This window comes from Mercenaria mercenaria, chromosome 6, assembly GCF_021730395.1.
Source record: "Mercenaria mercenaria strain notata chromosome 6, MADL_Memer_1, whole genome shotgun sequence".
Classification (NCBI taxonomy): Eukaryota; Metazoa; Mollusca; class Bivalvia; order Venerida; family Veneridae; genus Mercenaria; species Mercenaria mercenaria.
This window is the reverse complement of record NC_069366.1, coordinates 78,234,735-78,256,832: the sequence shown is the minus strand read 5'-3', so window position 1 is coordinate 78,256,832 and position 22,098 is coordinate 78,234,735. Positions and strand designations below refer to the sequence as shown.

Sequence of the window (22,098 nt, the reverse complement as noted above, 5' to 3'; positions counted from 1 at the left end):
GACAAGCTTACTGTAGCTGAGTGGCTGCTTTTTAATTTCTGACTTTTGCAGCCACCGCAGTTTTACCGTCACAATATAAAACAAACTGTATACGTCGGATTAGTTAGACTAGTATTTATGCTAACATAAGTTGTTAAATCCAACACCAAAGTAAATACGTTACCACTTTCAGTGTCAAGAGTAAATACGGCAATAAGAATACACTGGCTATACACATTTGACCCGGTCAATCCAATTGAGAAGGAACAATAATAATCTTTTTCGCGAAATAGTCAAATTAGAGTGGTATTTTTAAATGTTTTTTCCTCTTAACGAAGCACACATTTAGATTAAAATTTATTTATCTTTGAAAACAAAGTGTTGTTTATTTAATCTGTAATGATGTTACGCATTACTTTGATAAAGAAACCCACATAATTTTGGATAATTGCGATACTTTTACATACTTATATATTAAAAATATCTTAATTTGGCGGCCATTTTGTTTTCCGCCATTTTGACCTATAAAAAATCATTTGTCAGATGGCCAACATACATTCTTGAATTCAGCATACCTAAATTATACTAAAAAGGTATATGGGACCAAATACTAACAAAATGCCTGTACCTCTCACATTTATTGAAATCTGGACTAGACTAACACCTTATTTACACAAAAGTAAAATGTTCTATATTTTGATCCATTAGAATGAGATAGGATAGCTGATCCGGTTTTATGGATATTTTAAAACAGCAGATACAATAACTGAATATGGCTTTACAAGGTAGGCATTTCTGAGTTTAATTTTAATAATTTGATTAAGAAATATTCTGATATTATTTTGATGATTTAATCAAATATTTCGCAAGTAGAATTTGGCATAACTTTTAACCATTGAAACGTTTCGTATAATTTTGATCTTTAGTTGAAGATCTAAATCAGCTTGTAAGAATTTACAAGAGCGCCATGTGATGTATACCGTCTTAAATTATCCAGAGAGCATATACCTGGGCCCTCTTACCTAGAACCCTGGGTCTGGCCCCTGATACACTTCAGTTTTAAGGTATTTTTCAGAACATGAGTCCGTTCTATATTTTTTCACATTCCATTTGTAAATTAAAAGTGACAGAGATAAAAAGTTTGACCGAACAAAAACAGGCCCTTCTAATAATAAATGTTATTGCCCAAACTGAATGATGCACCAGTTCATTTAAAAAATTTAGCAGGGTAAGGGATAAAACAGGTTCTACTACTATCTCCAATCAATGACAGGTTGGAAAGTTTTCGGAAACGGATTAATCAAAGGTACAACATACCGCACATATCTCTTATTTCAGCACCTTCCTGTTTTTTAAATGTACATGTTTTTAGTACAGGAGCCAAAAACGTCTGCCATGCACCCCCTCCACCCCTCTAGACTTTTTCATAGGTACGAAATTGTTCGGCAGGACCAACTCTTTCAAAATAAAAAATGTTCCCACGAAGAAACTATTTTGAACTATAAATGATTCACTGTTTCCATAACCGTTCTAGGGGTGGGGTGCATTGTAGATGCTTAAAGCGCCCCGCCCCCACTCCACCCCCACTGAACACTTGCCGGGACTGTTACCTGACGAAGGGGCTCTCCGTGGTCGATTGCATCCGTGGTCGATTGGTTAAGGTCTCCGACTTCGAATCACATGCCTTTCCCTGATGTGGGTTCGAAACCTCGCTGGGGTGTAGAATTTTTCATGTGAGGTAGTCATCCAGCTGGTTTACGGAAGGTCGAGGGATCTACCCAGATACCCGCCTGTACCTGAAATAGTACCCAGAGGGTCACCTGGGGTCTTCCTCCACAATCAACAGAGGGTCACCTGGGGTCTACCTCCACAATCAAAAGCTGGCAAAAGCCGCCATATGACCTAACTTGTGTTGGTTATCTGACGATTCAGTTATAAATTAGTTTAAACTAAAACACTAACCGCTCTAAACAAATAAATAAGGGGTTAAAATGTCAAACAGTAATGGGAACATGGAAGAATTAAATATGACAGAAAATCGATATAAAGGGATTTTTGTTAAAAATCCATTTGAAAATAACTGTAGTACTTTTGAAAAATGCAAGTATTTACCTTTTACAGTTTTCATTTTACAAAAGGACAGTGGATACATATATATAGGAGGCCAGGGCAATGTGTTAACGTGTAAAAACAGTTTATTGAATTAATGTAGCAGTATGCACAGTATTTGATGTATTTACTTGTTAAGTTTACGCCACACTTTGTGTCCATAGTGTAAGCTAGGTACTTAACTGTGTATTTGAACTTTAAATTGCACTGAAAAGAAACTGACTGAATAAAATAGCTGAGAAAAGCTAACAGATAAAGTCATGAAAAAACATTAATTCAGGAAGGGTCTGGAATACTTGTAGTATAGTTGTATTATACTTGTATTGTCAGAAATGTTCACGCAAGGTCCGCTTTTAATGAGAATTTTTAAGAATTCTCTCCCTTAATTATTGACTGTGTTAAAGGAATACCCTTCAAATTGGATTGTCTCTCTTACATTAGCTAAAGTCATGTCATTCATGACCCGGGTCAATAATTCTTTCTCATGGATTTTGCATTGATACACCGTTTAAGTTACATCAAAACTTTAAGAAAGGTTTTTATTTCTTGATACACTTTGAAGCTAAATGGAAGCAAGAAGCCTTTACCCTATTACAATTATAATTATACTATTGTATTGTTTATAAAGTCAAGAATACCTACATATGTGATAATAAATTGTCATGCTTTGGAAGATATAATTTATTTGCCTCTAAAGTAAAACAAATTGAAAAGTTTAGTGATTTTTACTACATGTTCAATATAACCGCTGTTGATACTTTTAAAACAAAATTGGAAGCAAGAAGATGTTCAGTTAGAATAAATATTTTCACATTAAATTGAAGGGAAGAAATTGATGTATACTATAAGATTCTTTCACTGGTTGTAGGTGCAGATGGGAATTTCCGGCCTCGAGGGTAACTGTTTAGGCGGTAACGAGGCTCCAGCCGAGTTACCGCCTAAACAGTTACGCGAGAGCCGGACATTCCCATCTGCACCTATAATCAGTGATAGAATCTTTTTCTTGCAAACCGATTTTAAGGAATAATAATAAAAAATAAAATCAATCGAACGACTATCATTTTAGAACTATTTCTTATGGCAGCGTATTAAAACAAAGCGCGGGAAACCATCGTCCGTAAAAAGGAAAGACGTCATGACGTTTCAATGACAAATAACAATGTTTAGTTCCGGTTTTGTAATTTTTTGATAAAATAACGTGTTTTGAATCGAGAAATATACTATCAGGAACAAAGAGGAACTGTCAAGGTACTGGATTTTTATTCCGTTTTTGAAATGAAATATATATTACTACATAAATCTTTTACATAAATGCAGTTTGTAATACGTCATTTACAGCACGAGAGTCATCTTACACCCCGGGGTGTAAGATGGATTTTTCCAGCACCGGCAAAAATACCGGAAATCCCCGTCTGGTATGCAAGAATGTCATTTCTTACATACCAGACGGGGATTTCCGGTATTTTTACCGGTGCTGGAAAAATCCATCTTAAACCCCGGGGTGTAAGATGACTCTCGTGCTTTAAATGACGTATTACGAACTACATATATGTAGAAGATTTATGTAGTTATTTATATTTCATTTCGAAAAACGGAATAGAAATCCAATACCTTGACAGTTCCTCTTTGTTCCTGAGAGTATATTTCTCGATTCAAAACACGTTATTTTATCAAAAATTCATAACGTTACGCTGGAACTGATAAAACAAAACCGGAACTAAACATTGTTATTTGTCTTTGAAACGTCATGACGTCTTTCCTGTTTACGGACGTTGATTTCCCGCGCTTTGTTTAAATACGCTGCTATAAAATATAGTTCTAAAAAGAAAACCGTTCGACTGATTTTATTTTTATTATTATATCTTTATATCGGTATGCAAGAAAAAGATTCTGTCACTGGTTATAGGTGCAGATGGGAATATCCGGCTCTCGGATAACTGTTTAGGCGGTAACTCGGTAGGAACCTCGTTACCGCCTAAACAGTTACCCTCGAGGCCGGAAATTCCCATCTGCACCTACAACCAGTGAAAGAATCTTATAATCTGCTTAAATATTCATAAACCAAAAGACATATTTGAAATTAATCATTGAAAATAAATTTCCTATTTAATCTTTTGTTTAAAGTAATATCAGCAGGGAAACCAATATTGATTATCGGATAATTTTCAAGGGGGACAACCTACTATGATGAGCCAGTCAAATATGATAAAAGCTGGGGATGAAGATTTCCACGTTTTTTTTTTTTTTTTGTTTTTTTTTTTTCTTCTTGTTTGTTTGTTTTTGTCACACGGTTGTTGTTGGTCTTTAATGTATTTTACTACAATATTTGAACTACTGATATATCATTTACTATATAGAATGTATAATTACTATCATTATTATTTCAGGGAAGACAATCTTTATTCCTGGTGGATGTGGTACTGTTGGTACTGGATTAACAAGAACATTCCTCCAGAATGGCGCAAGGGTGAGATACATTTTGTGCTTACTTTTTGCTCACCATATATGAAGAAATCCAACACTGTATCCTTCGATATAGAATTTTGTTATTGTCCCATCTCCTAACTGCACATGAAAAATCCCGTATAATAGGTATCAGATACTCTTGCGACTTCTATCAAAATAATTTCTTTATTTCTGTTTTACTGTACCAATTTGACCTGTAAAGTGGATATCATCACAGAATTTCATTAAAATGATTGCCTCCTTAAGATTTAAAACGGACATACATTTTGTGTATACATATTATTTTGCCTTAGTAGCGACCATATGTTATTTACGATTGTGAAAAGTGTTATTAAATTCTACATTGCAGAAAAAGAGGACTGATTCAGAAATAATATCACTTCGTCCATTGTGCATTTATTCATCGTTGTATTATTATAGAAATTAGATCAAGATGTGAGCTAATTCAATATGATTAAATGGGTACATATTGAATTGTAGGGCTGTTTCGTTTTAAATATGAAGAAATACAAATTTTACCCCTAACGACATTTCGTCGCACGCAAAAAAGCGATTTTTTAATAAACAGTAAAAACAGCAAACCAAAACAATTACTAATTGACATCAAAACAACACACATACTCATATGATGTGTAGTTATGTTTTTCAGTAGTCATCAGTGAAAACTATTGTGACATATTCGCGGATTAAAAGTTCGTTTTGTAGTGCTAAGACTTGTTACTGAAGATAGCTTGGCACAGAAATAATAATACTAAAAAGAACAACCCAAGACAGTTGTATGAATACATTACTTTTACTATTTACAATTTTACTATAGCAAGCAATTAGTATCTAATTTCGTTTAAATTAATGGTTGGCAGAAATTGGTCACAGTCACATAAATGTCAATATACAAATACATATGATATAAAGTATATGTTTAAAATGCAGACGTGGAGGCCCTGTGAACAAAGGCCTAATACAGTATACATAAAACAAACAAACTTCTTATTACACAACGTTAAGATATACTGGTGGAGGCTGACCTAACCGCCACATGTCGAGAATTTGGAACAACGTGGAAAATTCTTGACAACCGCCACCAGTATAGCGAAGCAAACCCTGCCTGAGAAGCTGTGCCTTAACAATTTACTGCTAAAAAGGACTGAAGCTTGTGTTGCAGAGTAAATAAAAACAAAATATATAAGTGCCCCCATCCCTGTTGTAGAGACCCGTCACGGTTCGACGATTTCTGGTTAACGAACGTATCCACCAGTGTATTTAAAAACAAAATGAGCAGCGAAATTATTAACGCGTTTTCTAGCTCTCTTTTATGAAAAATCAAAGCCTTGAGATGTCTGGTGGTTGCGGGTTTTGCTAGAGTTATTTTCATTTTAAATGCCAATCTATAACTATACATATATAAGAAACAAATACTAATGTGCCTCATATCTAAGATAAACTCTGCCTGACCTTACATGAACAGCTGGAAGTCAATGATGTAACCATGTGCTGGAGTACTTGACAGATCTTATATAATCTAAATGGCCAGTGTGAATGGATAGAGGATGAATAAGAACTGCTTGATCATTGATAATTCATCTGCATTGTTCATGAATGGGACTACTTTGTGTAGCACATGAACAAATTCCTTTGGATGTGATTTGGAATCAAATAAAGATGCTACATGATTGTCAGAAATACACTTAACTTTAGTAGCGGGATAAACCCGCAACCAAAAATAAGTTAAATACTCAGTGAATAACAATGATACCTTGATTGTCTACTTCTTATTGCTTATTGACAAACATATCAATTTCTGACATCAGTAACGTCAGTGACGTGTGGCAATCTCCGCTGGCGGCTCAACAACCGGTCTCTCTTCAGTAACAAGACCCGCCTCTGACAGGGCTCGAGCCTTCGACCTCCCAATTGTGGGGCAGGTGCCTTATCCATTAGGCCACCGCAGCTCGATTATATTTCTTTGTTGCTTTGTATGCTTCGAAGTCTATACTGGGCTCTTTACAGTTAGACTTTGCAAAACATTTTCAGAAAATTGTCATTTTAGGTCGCGGTCAGCTCGCGGACACAAGAACGACTAGATGAGTTCAAAAAGTCAATGGACCAAGCTTTTCAGTCCAACATAATACTCATTAAGGTATGTAACTTTATATGTGTAACTTAAAATATATATTAATTAATCCAGTTTATAACTTAAACAGAAATCTGATCGAAATGTACGAAAATATTGCTATTTTACCTTAAATCACAGCTTCAAAATTCCTATTAGGCCATAACTTTGGCATGTGCCAGAACTGCAAGCGAAAGAAAACTGTAAGTTTCATTGTAAACAATTTTAACAGTCTGTGAAGTCCTGAATTTGAACAGTTTACTTCGTCTTTAAATGTCCTTAATTTAAAAATGATATATATTACAATTTTTGCCATATTTAAAAGTCCAAAGTTTGGAAAATGACTAAGTTTAATCCTAAATGTGAAAAGTAACACAATACAGTTTTGAAATGATAATCCTATATTTGTACTGATTTGAAAGCTGACGAATTACTGACTGTATAATATTTATAATACCTGTCAGGAAGACGTGTCTTCAGAGTCAGGGGCTAAGAATGCGTTAGAGGCGCTTATCAAACAAGGAGGAGTTCAACATGTTGTGGCATGTATGGGAGCATGGTGGCAGGTAAGTGAGGAACTGCATGAAGATATATTACAATAATGTAATAGAATCTTTTTAACCTTTAGCCTGCTTGTGGCAAGTGATATTTCCTTTACGACCAGTGCAGTCCAAGACCAGCCTGCACATCCATGCAGGCTAATCATGGTCTGCGCTGTTTGCTATTTAGTCAGTAAATTTTCAGTGAACACTCCTTCAAATAATAAATGGTACTGTCCAAATTGAAAGATGGATCAGTCCACATTAGAAATATGAACATATATAAACTTAAGCTGGTATATTTATTAGAGGACATGAGTGAACAGAAACCTCGACGAACCGAATGCTTGTGCAAACAAAATACATCTTGTTCTTAATGTTTACGGAAGGTCCTTGATATGGCGAAACTTGTGTTGTTGAACATACAAAGTTGATCTCGCAGCGTTTGGTCCTTTTGGTCAAACACTTGTATCATCCGCTTGAACGTTGCCAGAAGATAATACGGCTATGTAAAGCAAGTAACAGAACAAACAAATTCTTTGTAACTGGATGTTGATGTTTTCTGTAGGTTGTGTACACTGTAAACTTTATGTAACTCGTGTTACCTTTGTGAAAAATATTGACATTTGAATTTCAAATCCATATGTATGCATTATAATGAATTATTTTTTTTTCACCGTTTCTAGGGAGGGTCATTGACTAAACAGTCGGTAGAGGAGTTCGACAAGGCAATAAATGACAGGGCAAGGTCACATTTCATCTGTGCTAAAATATTTCTCCCATATTTGGTAAATATTGATGGTAAGTGTCCATTACGTTATTAGAGTGCGTTAAGAGGTAATTGTTACATTTAATTATATATTTCATGTTTCATATAAATATTACCATTTGCTTTTAAAAGATATAAAATAGATAACAGAAAAATGCAATATATATATAGGATCAGATTAAAATAATCAATATGTGCAAGGCCGTCATGTTATTTCTATGATAACATAGCTCTCTTCCGGGGCTTCTGTTTCTACCTAAGTAGACACTTTTAATTAAATACACTTTCGAATGTGATATTTGGCTTGCTTCCAATAACGTAGGAGACGTGCCCCATTGTAATTTACTCATCTATCACCCTTTAAGGGTCTTTAAGTAATGAAATGTTTAAATAGAATGTTGCCAGAAACATTTCTTTACGTCTGTTGTAGCTGAATGAAGTTCGTCTCAAATTAACAGTGGAAACATCTTTTATTTCTCAAATTCCATGCAAATCACTTTTTAGCAGCTTCCGTACATGGTTACCAATTACCGAGAAATAATTAACAACAGCTCCGCAAAGCGCGGCAATACACGCCCAATGATTTTTTTTGTTGTTGTTGTTGAGGAGTGGGGAGGGAATGTAATGTGGCTCTTTATACAAAATATAACGGACCGATTTAACCTTGACTCCTACCAACCTGGTTCATGCGCTAGAATACTGTGGCATGCCGATATCAAAGTGATAATGTCTCGTGAAAGAGGGGGTTGGGGTTGAGGCGCAGGGAAAGAATAATGTTGATTGTTACACTACTTAAATCACCTGATCGCCAAATACCTATACATTGTATTCCAAGTTCGAAGTCATTGCCTTGAATGGTTGTCAAATTATGCTCTGAACGCAAACCTTGCTGTGACCTTGACCTTCGACCTACAGATCTGGTACGTCGTCTCATTGCCACATACCTATATACCAATATCGAAGTCAATATTAAAGTATTTCCGGACAAGAAATATGAAGGAAAATTTGACATTTGAGTTCTATTTGTGGCCTTAGCCTTTGACCTAAATACCTGGTTCATATGCTCTACACATCGTCTCACTGCCATTTACCTATAGTCAATACCTTGAATGGTTATTGAGTTATGCTCCGGACAAGAAATAATTGACGGACAGACGCACGCACACGCACACACCATCACATTATACACGTCCGTTTTCCCAAAAAATCGTACCTGTCGTATTGTCATACCGGCTTAGAACATGTCTACTGCAAGTGCAAGCGCCACCTCAATTGTCACCAACAACATATTTCCTAATATATGTATGCCTTTATTCGTTATAAGTTTTTCAGTCGTTTATGTAACAGAACAAACTAGAGATTAGTGCACGAGGAATCCGGGTTACTCGTATATATTTTTGACACCGATGTCGAAATCTACTTAAGTGGTGAAGATAAACTGAAAATATGATACCATTTTAGTTTTGTTGGGTTTAACGATGCACCCACACAATGTAGGTCATATGGCGACTTTCAAGCTTTGATGGTAGAGGAAAACCAAGATGCCCTTCCGTGCATTATTTCATCATGAGCGGGCACGTGTATAGAACCACCGGCCTTACGTAAGCAAGCTAGATGGCTTCCTCAGATGGAGAATTCAACGCCAAGAGTGAGGCTCGAACCCACTCTGGTAAGGTGCAAGTGATTCAAGGCCATGGATTCCCCTGAGAATATCATATCATAAAATATGTTTGAATTCAGGTTATTATGTCCTTGATTTATTCAAGGTCTAACAGGCTGTACTTTCATATAAATCTAATTCATATTTTATGGGATTGCCAGGTTTTTCCTATGGTCAGTTATGTACAGTCAATTCTGTCTGTAAAGACCACTTTTGGGAAATGAAGAGTGGTATTTGTTTTCAGGTGTTCTCTCAGCACATCGTATTTTTACTATATTTACGGTCAAATTGGAAGAGAAAACAGTGGCCTAAATATGCACGTTTTATAATAGTGACATGTTTCACACATGTTTGACTGTACATTTTTATATGCTGTGGGATTCTCGTGTTATTTGTATGATGATGTAAATCTCCTTTTTTTTCAACAGGATCGACATATACAATCACATCAGGGTCAGCCACGGAGCACGATTGGGACATCCCTGATATTTCATTAATAATTGTGGCCGGCGGTTGCGTCTATGGCATCTCACAGGCCGCTCAGACCGAGTTCAAAGACACAAAAGTGGCGGTTAATGAAGTGAGAATCGGAATGTTCATTCAGCCTAAAGTATGTAACATTATTTGCATACAACAATTTTAGTTTAATTTCTCTGGCCTTTCTTCTAGTCGTCTGAACGTGTTTCACGTTCTCTTTTTTTCTCGGTCTTACCACTTTCTCTCCTTCATTTTACAACCGTCTCTGTTCCACTCATAAACTTAAATTAGAATAATGGCCATTTTTTCAAGCGCTATTCTCCTGCAGTACATTCTCATTTCCCCCATTTTCGAATGGTATGCATTCTAATTTACATTATTAGCAATAATCTTTAAATGTATCTAAAATAGCGATAAATACTGACACCCGCATCAAGGGACAAGGTTTTTTTCAATGGATGGTATCAAATAATAGTACTTTGTACAAACCATTATTTGTATAACCTTGTATGTTTATGCCATTTTGTTTAAATGTATGCTGATCAACCATTTGGGTACGCAAAAATGTATTAACAGAAATTGAATGTTTACATTAATCAAGATTATGTTTGCCCGTACAAGGTCAACAAGAAACTAGAACGTGTTTATTTAATGAAGTTATAAGTCGCCGGCCGGTGTAACATTAAATTTTGACCCCGTTGTAAATTGACCCCATGGGTCACCGGCGACTGTATTTGAAAAGCTCCAGGATGGTGTAAGGAGAATAATGGTAGAATAATCTTTAAACAGGAAAGATGTCAAGCACTTTACAAAATTATATCGCGAAGCAAAATTCTTTACAATACGAAATAGATTTTTTATGTGAAAAATATGTAATACAATCATTGACTTCGAGGCTTTAAATATGGTATAAGTATTGATATATTTAAGATAAGTATTTATAGGATTTTTTAAATCTCAGTCTAGTTCTCTTCAAAATTGCACAAAACAGATAATATGATAATTAAAAATAAATGATAACTCCAGAGTATGTATCTTATGTTTGACCTGTATAGTTTCTTCTGTATTATATGCACAAAAAATAAAAACTTCTCCCCAAAATAGATCTAGGTTACGTGATACTAATTAATTTCCGTATTTATTTAATGTAAACGCTAATATCCTCAGACATCATTTTCAGTGCTTTAAGAGATTTCAGTGATATGAAAACCATATACCAATTATAACTACTTAGTATATCATGAATGTTTGTTTACCAAAAATCTAAACCATTCTTTATCTAAAATCTTATTGCAAATGAGAATGCGTTTGCTTAAACAGTTGTATACCTGTACTGTAGGATTAAGACTCCCTTTTTCTATCATATGAATGAAGTGTTCGCATTATTTTTGTACAAGAAATAAATAATGTAAGAATATTTGTAATAGAAGTATTCGATGTGCTCATAGTTCATAGTGCCCGTAGCATCATCACTAATGATAATCGATAAGATATAAATACCACTAGATCTTTATTTTTGTGCAGCTTCCTTATTCAATAGTTTTACAGACCAGAAAACTGACGCTTTTTCATTCTGAAATTTTTTAAGTGGATTTTAAAGAGATAAATTCTATTTCACGTTTTTAATTCTAAACCAAATCGTTTTCGGCGACTTATTCCACTTGATTTAAATGTTCTCAAACAAAAGAAACAATAGACTGAGGCCTCGTACGTGCCTGTGCGGGATCTTAAGCATCGGAAGTGTTTTAAATTCAGTCAGCAGAATATAACGAGGAAAGAAAAGTCAATATGTTTTTGATACTTTAGTGATATTCCAATTTATCTTTTTTCTGTATCTTTGATTTAAGGTGAATGTTTATATGTAAAAATATGTATACTATATTTTCAGCTTGATAAAGATTTGGAAAAGCGCTCGTTTGAAATGCATGGCTATAAGCTCGACATAATTGGAAATGACATAATTGCTGACTTCATGTTGAATGTTTTGCTGGCACGTGCAAAAGGAACCATCAAGATTAATTCAAGAAAAGAATTAGAAGAAGAAAAGAAAAAATTAAAGAAATGATCAAATAATGGAAACATTTTATCATTTTTAAAAGATCTAATTATATCCGTAACAGACTATATTAGAGCCGTGTTGGCCCATCTTTTTCACTAATCATATTATTCACATCTGTGGAAAAAACGACCCTGTTTCTTCACATTGGCTCTAATTTTTCACGAACATATTTTTCACATTTTCTGTGAATTTTTGTGGTCGATCTCATTATTTGATGCGTCATAAAATCATAGTTTTCACATTTCACTTTTTACTAAACATTCAGCTAAATTTCTTGTTTCTACTAAAGCACATTTTCTCTTGTTCTTCAGTCACGATTTTTTGCGAGGAATTAAAAATTATGCAAGTATAGTTCTTAAATCTATCCATTGTAAGCGGAAAAATATCAGTTTGACGTTGTACTTTTATCCATCCGTCTTTTCTGCCTTCTCTGTCCGTTCGAATCGTATCAAAGAACTAGATGGACAGATGTCATTGATATTTGGAAGATAGAGAAGGGACACAGATGGAATCCACTTGTTCTTGTCAGAACATTTTCTGTAGTTTTCTATTAAACCATAGGATGGAATGTTTCATACAACTATGCTGATTCACAAATACAAGGAATCAAAGAAAAACTAAGTAATTACTCGTTATTTTCATGCGGTTTCCCTGGTGGACTTCCGACAAAATTGTATGAAAAAGAAAAGATTAAGTGAAAGCCTCTTCAAGTGACATCTAGCTTTTTCACAGTATTGAAATATTGTATGTAGACTCAATTAGCATCTAATTCTATTATATTTAGCGTGTCTCTAATTCTAATAAAGCATTTATAAACAATTTAGCATATTTTATCATTTTTCCCATGCCTAAGAGATATATTTGTAATTAGGATATTTCCCCGGACACTGATTACGACAGTCAAACTTGATACAAAATGAAACAATACGACATACTAGAGTCGGGAATAGAACCGAGTCATTTATGACCGCTTGTATTTCTGTGCGGTAAAATAGGGTTATTGTAACAGTAGCTAGATCAGGGATGCTGTACGGCTCGAGTGGATTTTTGCCAGATAGGATCTCACGATGCGCGCAAGCGCCGAGTGTGATCCAACTTTGCAAAATCCACGAGAGCCGAATACAAAATCCCAGATCTAGCTACTGTTATAATGACCCTTTTATTATATACATCTACCTTTTTGTTTGTTGTTTTTGTCATTGAACGAAATCTTCAACGTTATTCGGTATTAAAATGGAACTAAGTGAAAATTTTATGTGCGCTATTTATAGAATTGTGTCAGGTCATGCATATTAATGAAAGTAGTCCGGCAGCATACAATACGGAAGGTACAATACGGAATGTAAAAGGTACAATACGGAAATTTTTTCTGTCTGTTCATATTTAATTGTGAAATACAAGCCGACTTTTTGACAGAATTTATATAGGTATATAATAATCCAGTTTATTATATACCTATATAAATTCTGTCAAAAACACAGCTTGCATTCCACAAGGAAATACGAACAGGCTGAAAAAATCCCGTATTTTATCTTCCAAAATCCCGTATTGAACCTTCCGTATTATATGTTGCCGGACTACTTTCATTAATATTCATGAGCTGACACAGTTATATAAGCGCACACAAAAAACATCACTCATTTCATTTTAAAATCAAGAAATGTTTAAGAGTTCGTTCGATTACAAATAAACAAACATGTTTTCGGATGTCTAACGGCATACATGCGATAAAAAATGTTAACTAATACGACATAGTTAACACGCCGACACGACAAATAAGTTCTGGCGGGGCGCCAAAACGACAATTATAAATCTGGCTTGTCGATGGAGAGCCACATGTGGCACTAACGTACCTAGGATACAGTATGGGTCCATGAGCCATATGCACTTAAATTTACTGCAATTATAATGTTTTCTTAGGAAAAAATGACAAAAAGCCGTTTTGATAAAAAAAATTCCACCTGTGACAATGAGCCATGAGAAAGGTAGGTAAGAACAGTTTGACATGTGCATTGCTTCCAGGTCCGTATATTTTTTTCAAAACAATATTTCCTTATCACTGATTGGCCGTCTTTTGGGCAAAAGAATAATCTTTCAGAAAAACCTTACTTCAAAGCCCAGTTCCTTACCGTTTACGCATCACGAGCGAGCAATGGCGTACGAAACTACTGTTTTCTCTTTCCGAATAAATCCCACACATTTTTCGCCCCGAAGTCTCTCCCCTAAAACACATTAAGCACATCGTGCCAGTTTAAAATAACGTTATTACCGTTCAGAACAGGCTAAACGCAAACTAATAAGACCGAAAATCGGGTTCAATCCTACTTTGTTACTTACAATTTCACTATTTAACTTTTTCGCTTTCGCAAATCACCTTCGCCTGCCATGATTACCGATGACAAGACGGTGGTTGTAAAGAACGTTTTCATTGGCGGAGACAGTTTACGTATTTTAAACGTAGCGATAAAATCCGAAGAGTTCCCGAATATAAACAAGCAGCGATGGCTCACGAAGATTATTTACCAAATTCAAATTAAATGGCAACTGGTAAGTAACTAAGTAGAACTGAACCTTATTTTTAGTCTTGTTAGTTTACATTTAGCATATTCTGACTGCTTGTAGCGCTATTTTTAACTGGCATGGTGTACTTTATTTGTTTTAGGGGGGAGACTTCGGTGCGAAAAATGTGTGGGATTTATTCGGATAGAGAAAACACTACCGTTTCGTACGCCATTGCTCGCTCGTGATGCGTAAACGGGTTGGAACTGGGCTTTGAAGTAAGGTTTTTCTGAAAGATTATTCTTTTGCCCAAAAGACGGCCAATCAGTGATAAGGAAATATTGTTTTGAAAAAAATATACCGACCTGGAAGCAAGGCACATGTCAAACTGTTCTTACCTACCTTTCTCATGGCTCATTGTCACAGGTGGAATTTTTTTTTTCAAAACGGCTTTTTGTCATTTTTTCCTAAGAAAACATTATAATATTAATAAATTTATGTGCATATGGCCCATGGACCCATACTGTATCCGAGGTACGTTGCTGCCACCTGTGTGGAGAGCCAGCACGCCAGAGTGACAGATCTTTGACAAATCCTTGGCGTGTTGACGCCTCCACCTGCAGAACGACATATATCTCTTTTGTCGTATTGTCGAGCTTTTTTGTCGCTATGGGGTGTTGGTGTTTGGCGCATTTGAACTTGTTTGTTGTCTGACTACTAACATGTATGTAGGTCGCGTCTGTGAAACCCTGTAAAATGTAGCATTTTAGGTTGCAGATGACAGTTTTTGGACTTTTCAAAAATTGGCTGGAGACCGTCTTCCTTACATTCAGCAGAAATCACCTTAACACTGAAATTAGAAAGAAATAAACCATAAAGTAAGCATGCGTTGGTATGATAAAACAATATCTGCCATTTATAAGACTCTGTAATCCATACATAACGAACACGCGAAATTTACAAAGTATACCGTATTTTACCTGATGACAAAAGCTAGGGGAAAAGCACGAGTCCCAATATGCACAGATCCTTGCACACATACCTCTCCCTACCTATTCTGCATATTACAGAACTACATATCAACCGATTGCGTTTTTCACTATTCTTTGCTGAATCAGGCATCTGTTGTTTTGATTTTTGCACGTAGAGCTTGCAGTCGACATTAACTAAATTTTGCAGTTTCGCATTTGACTAACTTCAGGCCACTAGTTCTGCTAAGGCCTGTTGAATACTTGTCAGAAGTTTTTAAAACGTCCATTCCAGAGCACAAAACACAAAACCTGCATTGAACCTTGTTTTGAAGGGAAAAGGGCACAAGCTTTGAAAGAGCGAGCCTGTGGTAATCTATTTCTGAGACAGAATGTAAAATAAGAGCGCCAGGTGAAAAGGGTTGCTCCTAGCGCTTGCTGTACATCACAGTATGGCTATCGTGTGACATTCTTTTGTGGCGGATAAAATACTTAAATCTGAAGCGTGTAAATTCAGTATTCTATTTAAAAAATGGTGTAGATACTTACTTTCGGTCAAATATGATTGGTTTCTGCTTTCCTTAATGAATCCTCAATAGGGTTAAAGTCAGAACAGTAGCTTGACCAATCCAGTAGAATTATTTTTTTGCTCCGTGAACAACCTTTTAGAGTACTTTGTCCTACATGAATTATCACGGTCTTGCTACAAAAATGCAGTATTGTAAGTAAAGGTTTGCTCTCTAAGCTACTTCACAGCACATATTAAAACATGTTCATAATATGCCTTCAGAAAGCAGTTTACCCAATCCCATATGCGTACAGTCAATTTTCCAAGCCCACCTCACTATCCGGCACAAGACCACAGTTATTTGCCCTTGGTTGACCACAATACGGAAGTGGTTACGCGGAAAATAGTTCCTCTGTTTGATGGTGAATATTGGTGAATTTTTGAGTGAAAGACCTGCAATAAATGGCATGATTTAATAGAGGAGATATGAAATAGTAGGTACATGTACAATTTGACAGAATGAAAATGTCAGAATATGCATAACATGACTTTTTGATCAGGCCTGTTTTGCCTGTTTGCGGCCATCTAGAGAGTATTCTTCATACGCATGTGATTTGGTTCAAAATGGTGGAAAAAAGAGCCGGTCAACCCAATGTTTACTGTGGCTGGAATTTTTTCTCTTGGATAGTTCTGTTGAGTTCAGGTATTTTTATAGGGGTTGGAATGCATGCAAAATTGCTATAGTGTCCAGTGCCTATATAGAACATATAGTAAAAATAACTGTGGTCTTAGGCCATCCCTTACATCAGTATTTGATTTCTTTACAATGGGAGGTAAGTGTAAGAAAAGTGCAAAACTATAACGTGCAGAGTTACTTTTATTGATATATAGGTAGTATCAACTCACTGTTTGTTCGTCTATTCGAAGAACTGCTAGAGCTATGCCACGCATCTAACTATTCTATGCACCAGTTCGTCGGCTTTGGTGTCCGCGTCCCGATTCGGTTAAATTTTAATGGATGGAAACTTAACTCACTTGTTCACTGTAACGTTATGACAAACACTTAGCAGTGTCCATAACTCTATTGTGTATCATTTTTAAAGCTATATCCCTTTCTCGAATTAGGATTTTGCCGATATAAACTGGTATCTCAGTAAATGCTTATGGGAACTGATTGAAACTCCAAATACTTTTACGCTGTGATCCACAAAGCAACAGAATACTTCTCATCTGGTACAATTACGGGAGCCTGTAGTATCAACTGATATGAAACTGGTAAATTATTTTTATTATTATTTTTTTATATATACCTTAAATCGTTTATAGACATCAGAAAGGCCTTGCAGCTGTGCTAGCTATGCTCGATGACTGTTTCCTGCATTTTTGGAAGTACTCAAGTCAACAGTTTAATACTCAGACGGTATCAATCAGCTGCACGTGCAGTACTGGTATTCGTTTGTCTGTGTCTTTCCATCTCTTAATTGTAAATACCAGAATATTTTTTGAAAACATTTTTCTTACTAATTTTTGAACAAATTTACTAAAAATTCCCGCGTTAATTCAAGTTTTTAACAGAAACCACCAAATTTATTTGGACAAGGTATCCATGGAGTGTTGAAATCACATTTGCACGGCACCATATTGACCCTTCAGTTTTGTATTGTTCTTGTGATCACCATCATTATTACAAGAATGGGCTTTACAGTTGCATTGTAAAATGGCTTATAAAGAAGTAAAATGTACGGAAGCTTGTAAGGGTCAATCGGACTCAAAACATAAGATATAAATAACCAAATAAAGGTATTTATGTACATCAACCGTTACTTCTACATTTTAAGTCAGCACATCTAATTCAAAGGTTCTGATTAGTAGGTTCGAAGTCCAAATGTCTCTTATAGGCTACCGAAATATATTTTAGAGAACAAAGTTTCGAAACAAGAGTGTATATGAGCCGTGCTATGAGAAAACCAACATAGTGGGTATGCGACCAGCATGGATCCAGACCAGCCTGCGCATCCGCGCAGTCTGGTCAGGATCCATGCTGTTCGCTTTCAAAGCCTATTACAATTAGAGAAACCGTTAGCGAACAGCATGGATCCTGACCAGACTGCGCGGATGCGCAGGCTGGTCTGGATCCATGCTGGTCGCAAAGCCACTATGTTGGTTTTCTCATGGCACGGCTCATAACATGTCTTATTGACAGCATTTGTGAAGTATTGGCCATAGATCTACTGTGCAAAGAACCACTATTTTATATTTAAAACGTTTGATTCATTCAGAGTCCAATCGCATTATTTTCTAAATAATCAAACTTCATTTTACATTTATTGTTCAATTTAAGGCTCTTGTAAGGCGTTTGTCTGCATCCTATTATTTGAAAATTCACTATAGCAAATATATGCAGCTGCAGAACCTTAATGCGTGGATATAACTATTTATGCATGTATATCTTTATAGTTACTGGTAAATTCGGTTAATACCTGCTGACAATTTTTTAGCGTGTTTTAATTTTTATTGTATCTTCATGTATATACCCTCTATAGTAATGGAATGCAATACGTTTTGAAAACGTTTCGATTATTCTAGGGGTAATAAAACTCTAACAAATCCGTAAAAGCATTAAAAAAATCAGCCTCACTTTTCAAACTCTTATATAAACTGTTTTAGTTTTTAACGCCAAAACTAAAATATATTAAACCCGTTTTTCTGCAAAAATACAAGAATAATCTGATACGTGTATTTATGAGCTGTAAACCGTTGATGGACATTTCCTAACAAAAATATTCTGACTAGAAGTTCAGTAGGCTATTCAATAGGGATAGGAAAATTCTTGTATTTTTGGTCGAATAGTCTCGTTTTCATTCAGTTCATTTTGTGTGTGTCGAAATGTTCCGTGAGCGATACGCAAAGTTTCTCCTTACTGTTAAGCATTCACGGCGTTTTGTGTATTAATCATTGAGCAGTGTTCGCGGAACTAACAACTCATCGAATATTGCTCATGTAATAGTGTCACGAAACTGTTAGAAATGTTTACTACACTGTGAGTACAGCCCACTGAGTGTTTTTTCCAGCTGTAAGTACTACTCAAAGAGTAGTGTTAACGTCACTGCTCACTCATCCTTCTTCAAATTTTGTTTCAGATATCCTTTTTTGTTTTATTTACCTTTATGTTGTGTGTGCACTTTTGTAGAGTGTCGAAATAGCCAACGAAAATGAATCTAAGATGCGTCGTAGCTAGACGCAACAAGCAGCAGTGCGACCGGTTTGGTCCGATACAGACTGAACTTAATCAAGACACAACCCCCTTTAAGACCCCCCCCCCTGGTTCATACCGCACAAGGAACAAATCTAAAGATGCTCTAAGCTAGACGCACCAGCAATCAGTTCAGACTCCTGTTCCGTACCGTTTACAGAGATGAAACTTAAATCAAACCATCAAGCCTCCCCCCGAACCCCCCCCCCCCCCCCCCCCCCCCCCAATTCACCGGCTCAAGCAGACTCATGATCTCAGAGGACCAGAAAATATAACTACACTGGTTCAGTGACAACCTGTTCATAGAGACCACTGTTGCATGTCCAGTTATGGTCTTCATTTATGTTTGACTGTAAAAAGAATTCCCTTTGCTGTTTAAAGAACAAAACACATCTATGCTTATCTTCATTTTTTATTTATTACGCTATGTACATTGATACGTAAATGTACATATAATACATGTGCTATATAAACATTCTCGTCATAATGTTAGAGGTATATCTGTTAGAAATGAAACAAACAAAAAATCATGTGATTACCATTATAACAAAACTGGCATAAAAATGGGACAAGTTTGAGCAACAAACCATTTCTTTAAATACAGAATAACAGAGGCAATAAACGAAACGAAAATGTGTGTTAAAGCCAACAAAAGCAATTTCCTATGTTTCTAACAAGACACTTGTTAAGAAGTTTTAAAAGTGATTACTATTTTTTAATGTTGGAACTTCAGTGTATATGTTTTTGACTGATTTGCCAAAAATATGCAAACAAAAAAACAAAAACAAAAACATACGATTAATTTTCAAACTGGTGTGCAAAAATGAAAAAAAAATCCATAATGTACATTCAACCGATAGATTATGTGAGCAAGTATATCAATGAATTACTTTTACGTTTAAAACATGTATAGATATTAACTAATATGAGCCGTGCCATGGGAAAACCAACATAGTTGGTATGCGACCAGCATGGATCCAGACCAGCCTGCGCATCCGCGCAGTCTGGTCAGGATCCATGCTATTCGTTAATAGTTTCTCCAATTCCATTAGGCTTTAAAAGCGAACAGCATGGAGCCTGACCAGACTGCGCGGAAGCGCAGGCTGGTCTGGATCCATGCTGGTCGCATACCCACTATGTTGGTTTTCTCATGGCACGGCTCATATTATAAGTTGTCTCGTAGTTAAACCGAAAATTGACGCTGTTAATATAAAAGATTACAGGCAATGTTTTAACTTGAGAAAAAATAATGTTACACAAAAACTCAATATGAAAACAATTCAATAAGGTAAGTTTGACAGAGTAAAATATGCAAGCACATTTACAATGAAAATGTTATATTACCCTGTTTGTTAATCTCCGGCATGTGTAAAACTGATACTTCAATATGACATTTTGGATTTCTACGAGTACAAAAAAATAATGCACATACTATAATATAACATGTACAGTATAATGATATGTTGAAAAGAAAGATAATAGCCTTAGACGATACAAAAAGATAATGAAAACATTTTGATTTTTAGCTAATACTGGAATTTTGATTTCTTTCATGATTTCTCTTCCTTAAATATATATAGGGTCGTATGAAGAGTTGAGAAAATTTTTAATTTAATAAGATGTGTTAAAATTACCAAAGCAGACATTCAAGGGACACGTCTCTAGATATTTCTTTTGAAAGCTAAAAATAATCCATCTTCCCGCCCCACCTCTCCCCCAGCGCCCCATCCACAACTTTGTCTTTTTTTAATAAACGTAATTCTTCTGGTAACTCAAAAGTTCACTAAAATTGATTCGACGAGATCTGTGTTGTACATGTATGTAAATCACTCATGTTGTGTGCGAAATACTTAAAACATGTATCAAACAGCGCTAATCACGCAAAAAGAAAATTTGATGTAAACAGAACGATATTTGTCGGACTACAGACCGAACTCGTGAATTATCAACATCTTTTTTTAATTTATGGACAAATTCCTTTAATACGTTACATGACATTTTGGTTAAAGACTTTAAGAATAAAGCCATTGTTGTTTATAATTCCAACTATTTCAATACAGTGTTCACATAGTATTATACAATACCTCGGACTGCTAGCTAGTAGTTCCGAAATCACTGCCTTTGCTGGTTTGGTCTTCGTAAAGTTATATCAGCGCCAATCAGAAAACCAAAAAAATGAAATACACTATAGGCAAGTTATTCATATTACACCAGCTTGTGATTCAATATTTGACAAAATGTATAAATAAACGATATAATCAATGCCGATGGCTTTAAAACAGTACCCGTACTTGCTCGAATTTCACCATCGTCAGCGCTATGACCTGAGTACTGTTTATAAACTGGTTTCAATTCGTTTGACACGTCATTTTTCGCGCCGCATTTAACAAGTGCACCTTGAAACGAGGTGGGTCTATTTTTAGGTGACGCCATAGATACAAAATCACTTGGCCTTTGACCTACAAACAGAAAACTTTTCCTACCCTCGTATTCTGTTTTCATCAACTCATATTCTATATTTGGTAAAGAAATGCCAAAGGTGACACAACCTTTTGTGTCCGTGACATCTTGTGTTGCACCAAGCTTCCATGTTCCCGGGTTACCACACCCGTCTCCATAGTAACTGTTCAAGTAACTGACAGTATGGACCCCCGGTTAAATAGTGCGCATTTTCTCGAAAAGCAGTTTCTTTTCCCAATTTA

General features: G+C 35.7%; 1 protein-coding gene across 1 annotated transcript; it reads left to right on the top strand.

Moving 5' to 3' along the window:
- The first annotated feature begins 639 nt into the window (after window positions 1-639).
- On the top strand, window positions 640-12,987 carry LOC128557874 (uncharacterized). Its single transcript, XM_053546402.1, has 7 exons — window positions 640-764; window positions 4,476-4,555; window positions 6,602-6,691; window positions 7,129-7,230; window positions 7,890-8,004; window positions 10,061-10,242; window positions 11,998-12,987. Exons 1-7 carry the CDS (start codon window positions 752-754, stop codon window positions 12,172-12,174), a joined length of 759 nt encoding a protein of 252 aa, XP_053402377.1. The 5' UTR covers window positions 640-751; the 3' UTR covers window positions 12,175-12,987.
- The last annotated feature ends 9,111 nt before the right edge of the window (window positions 12,988-22,098 follow it).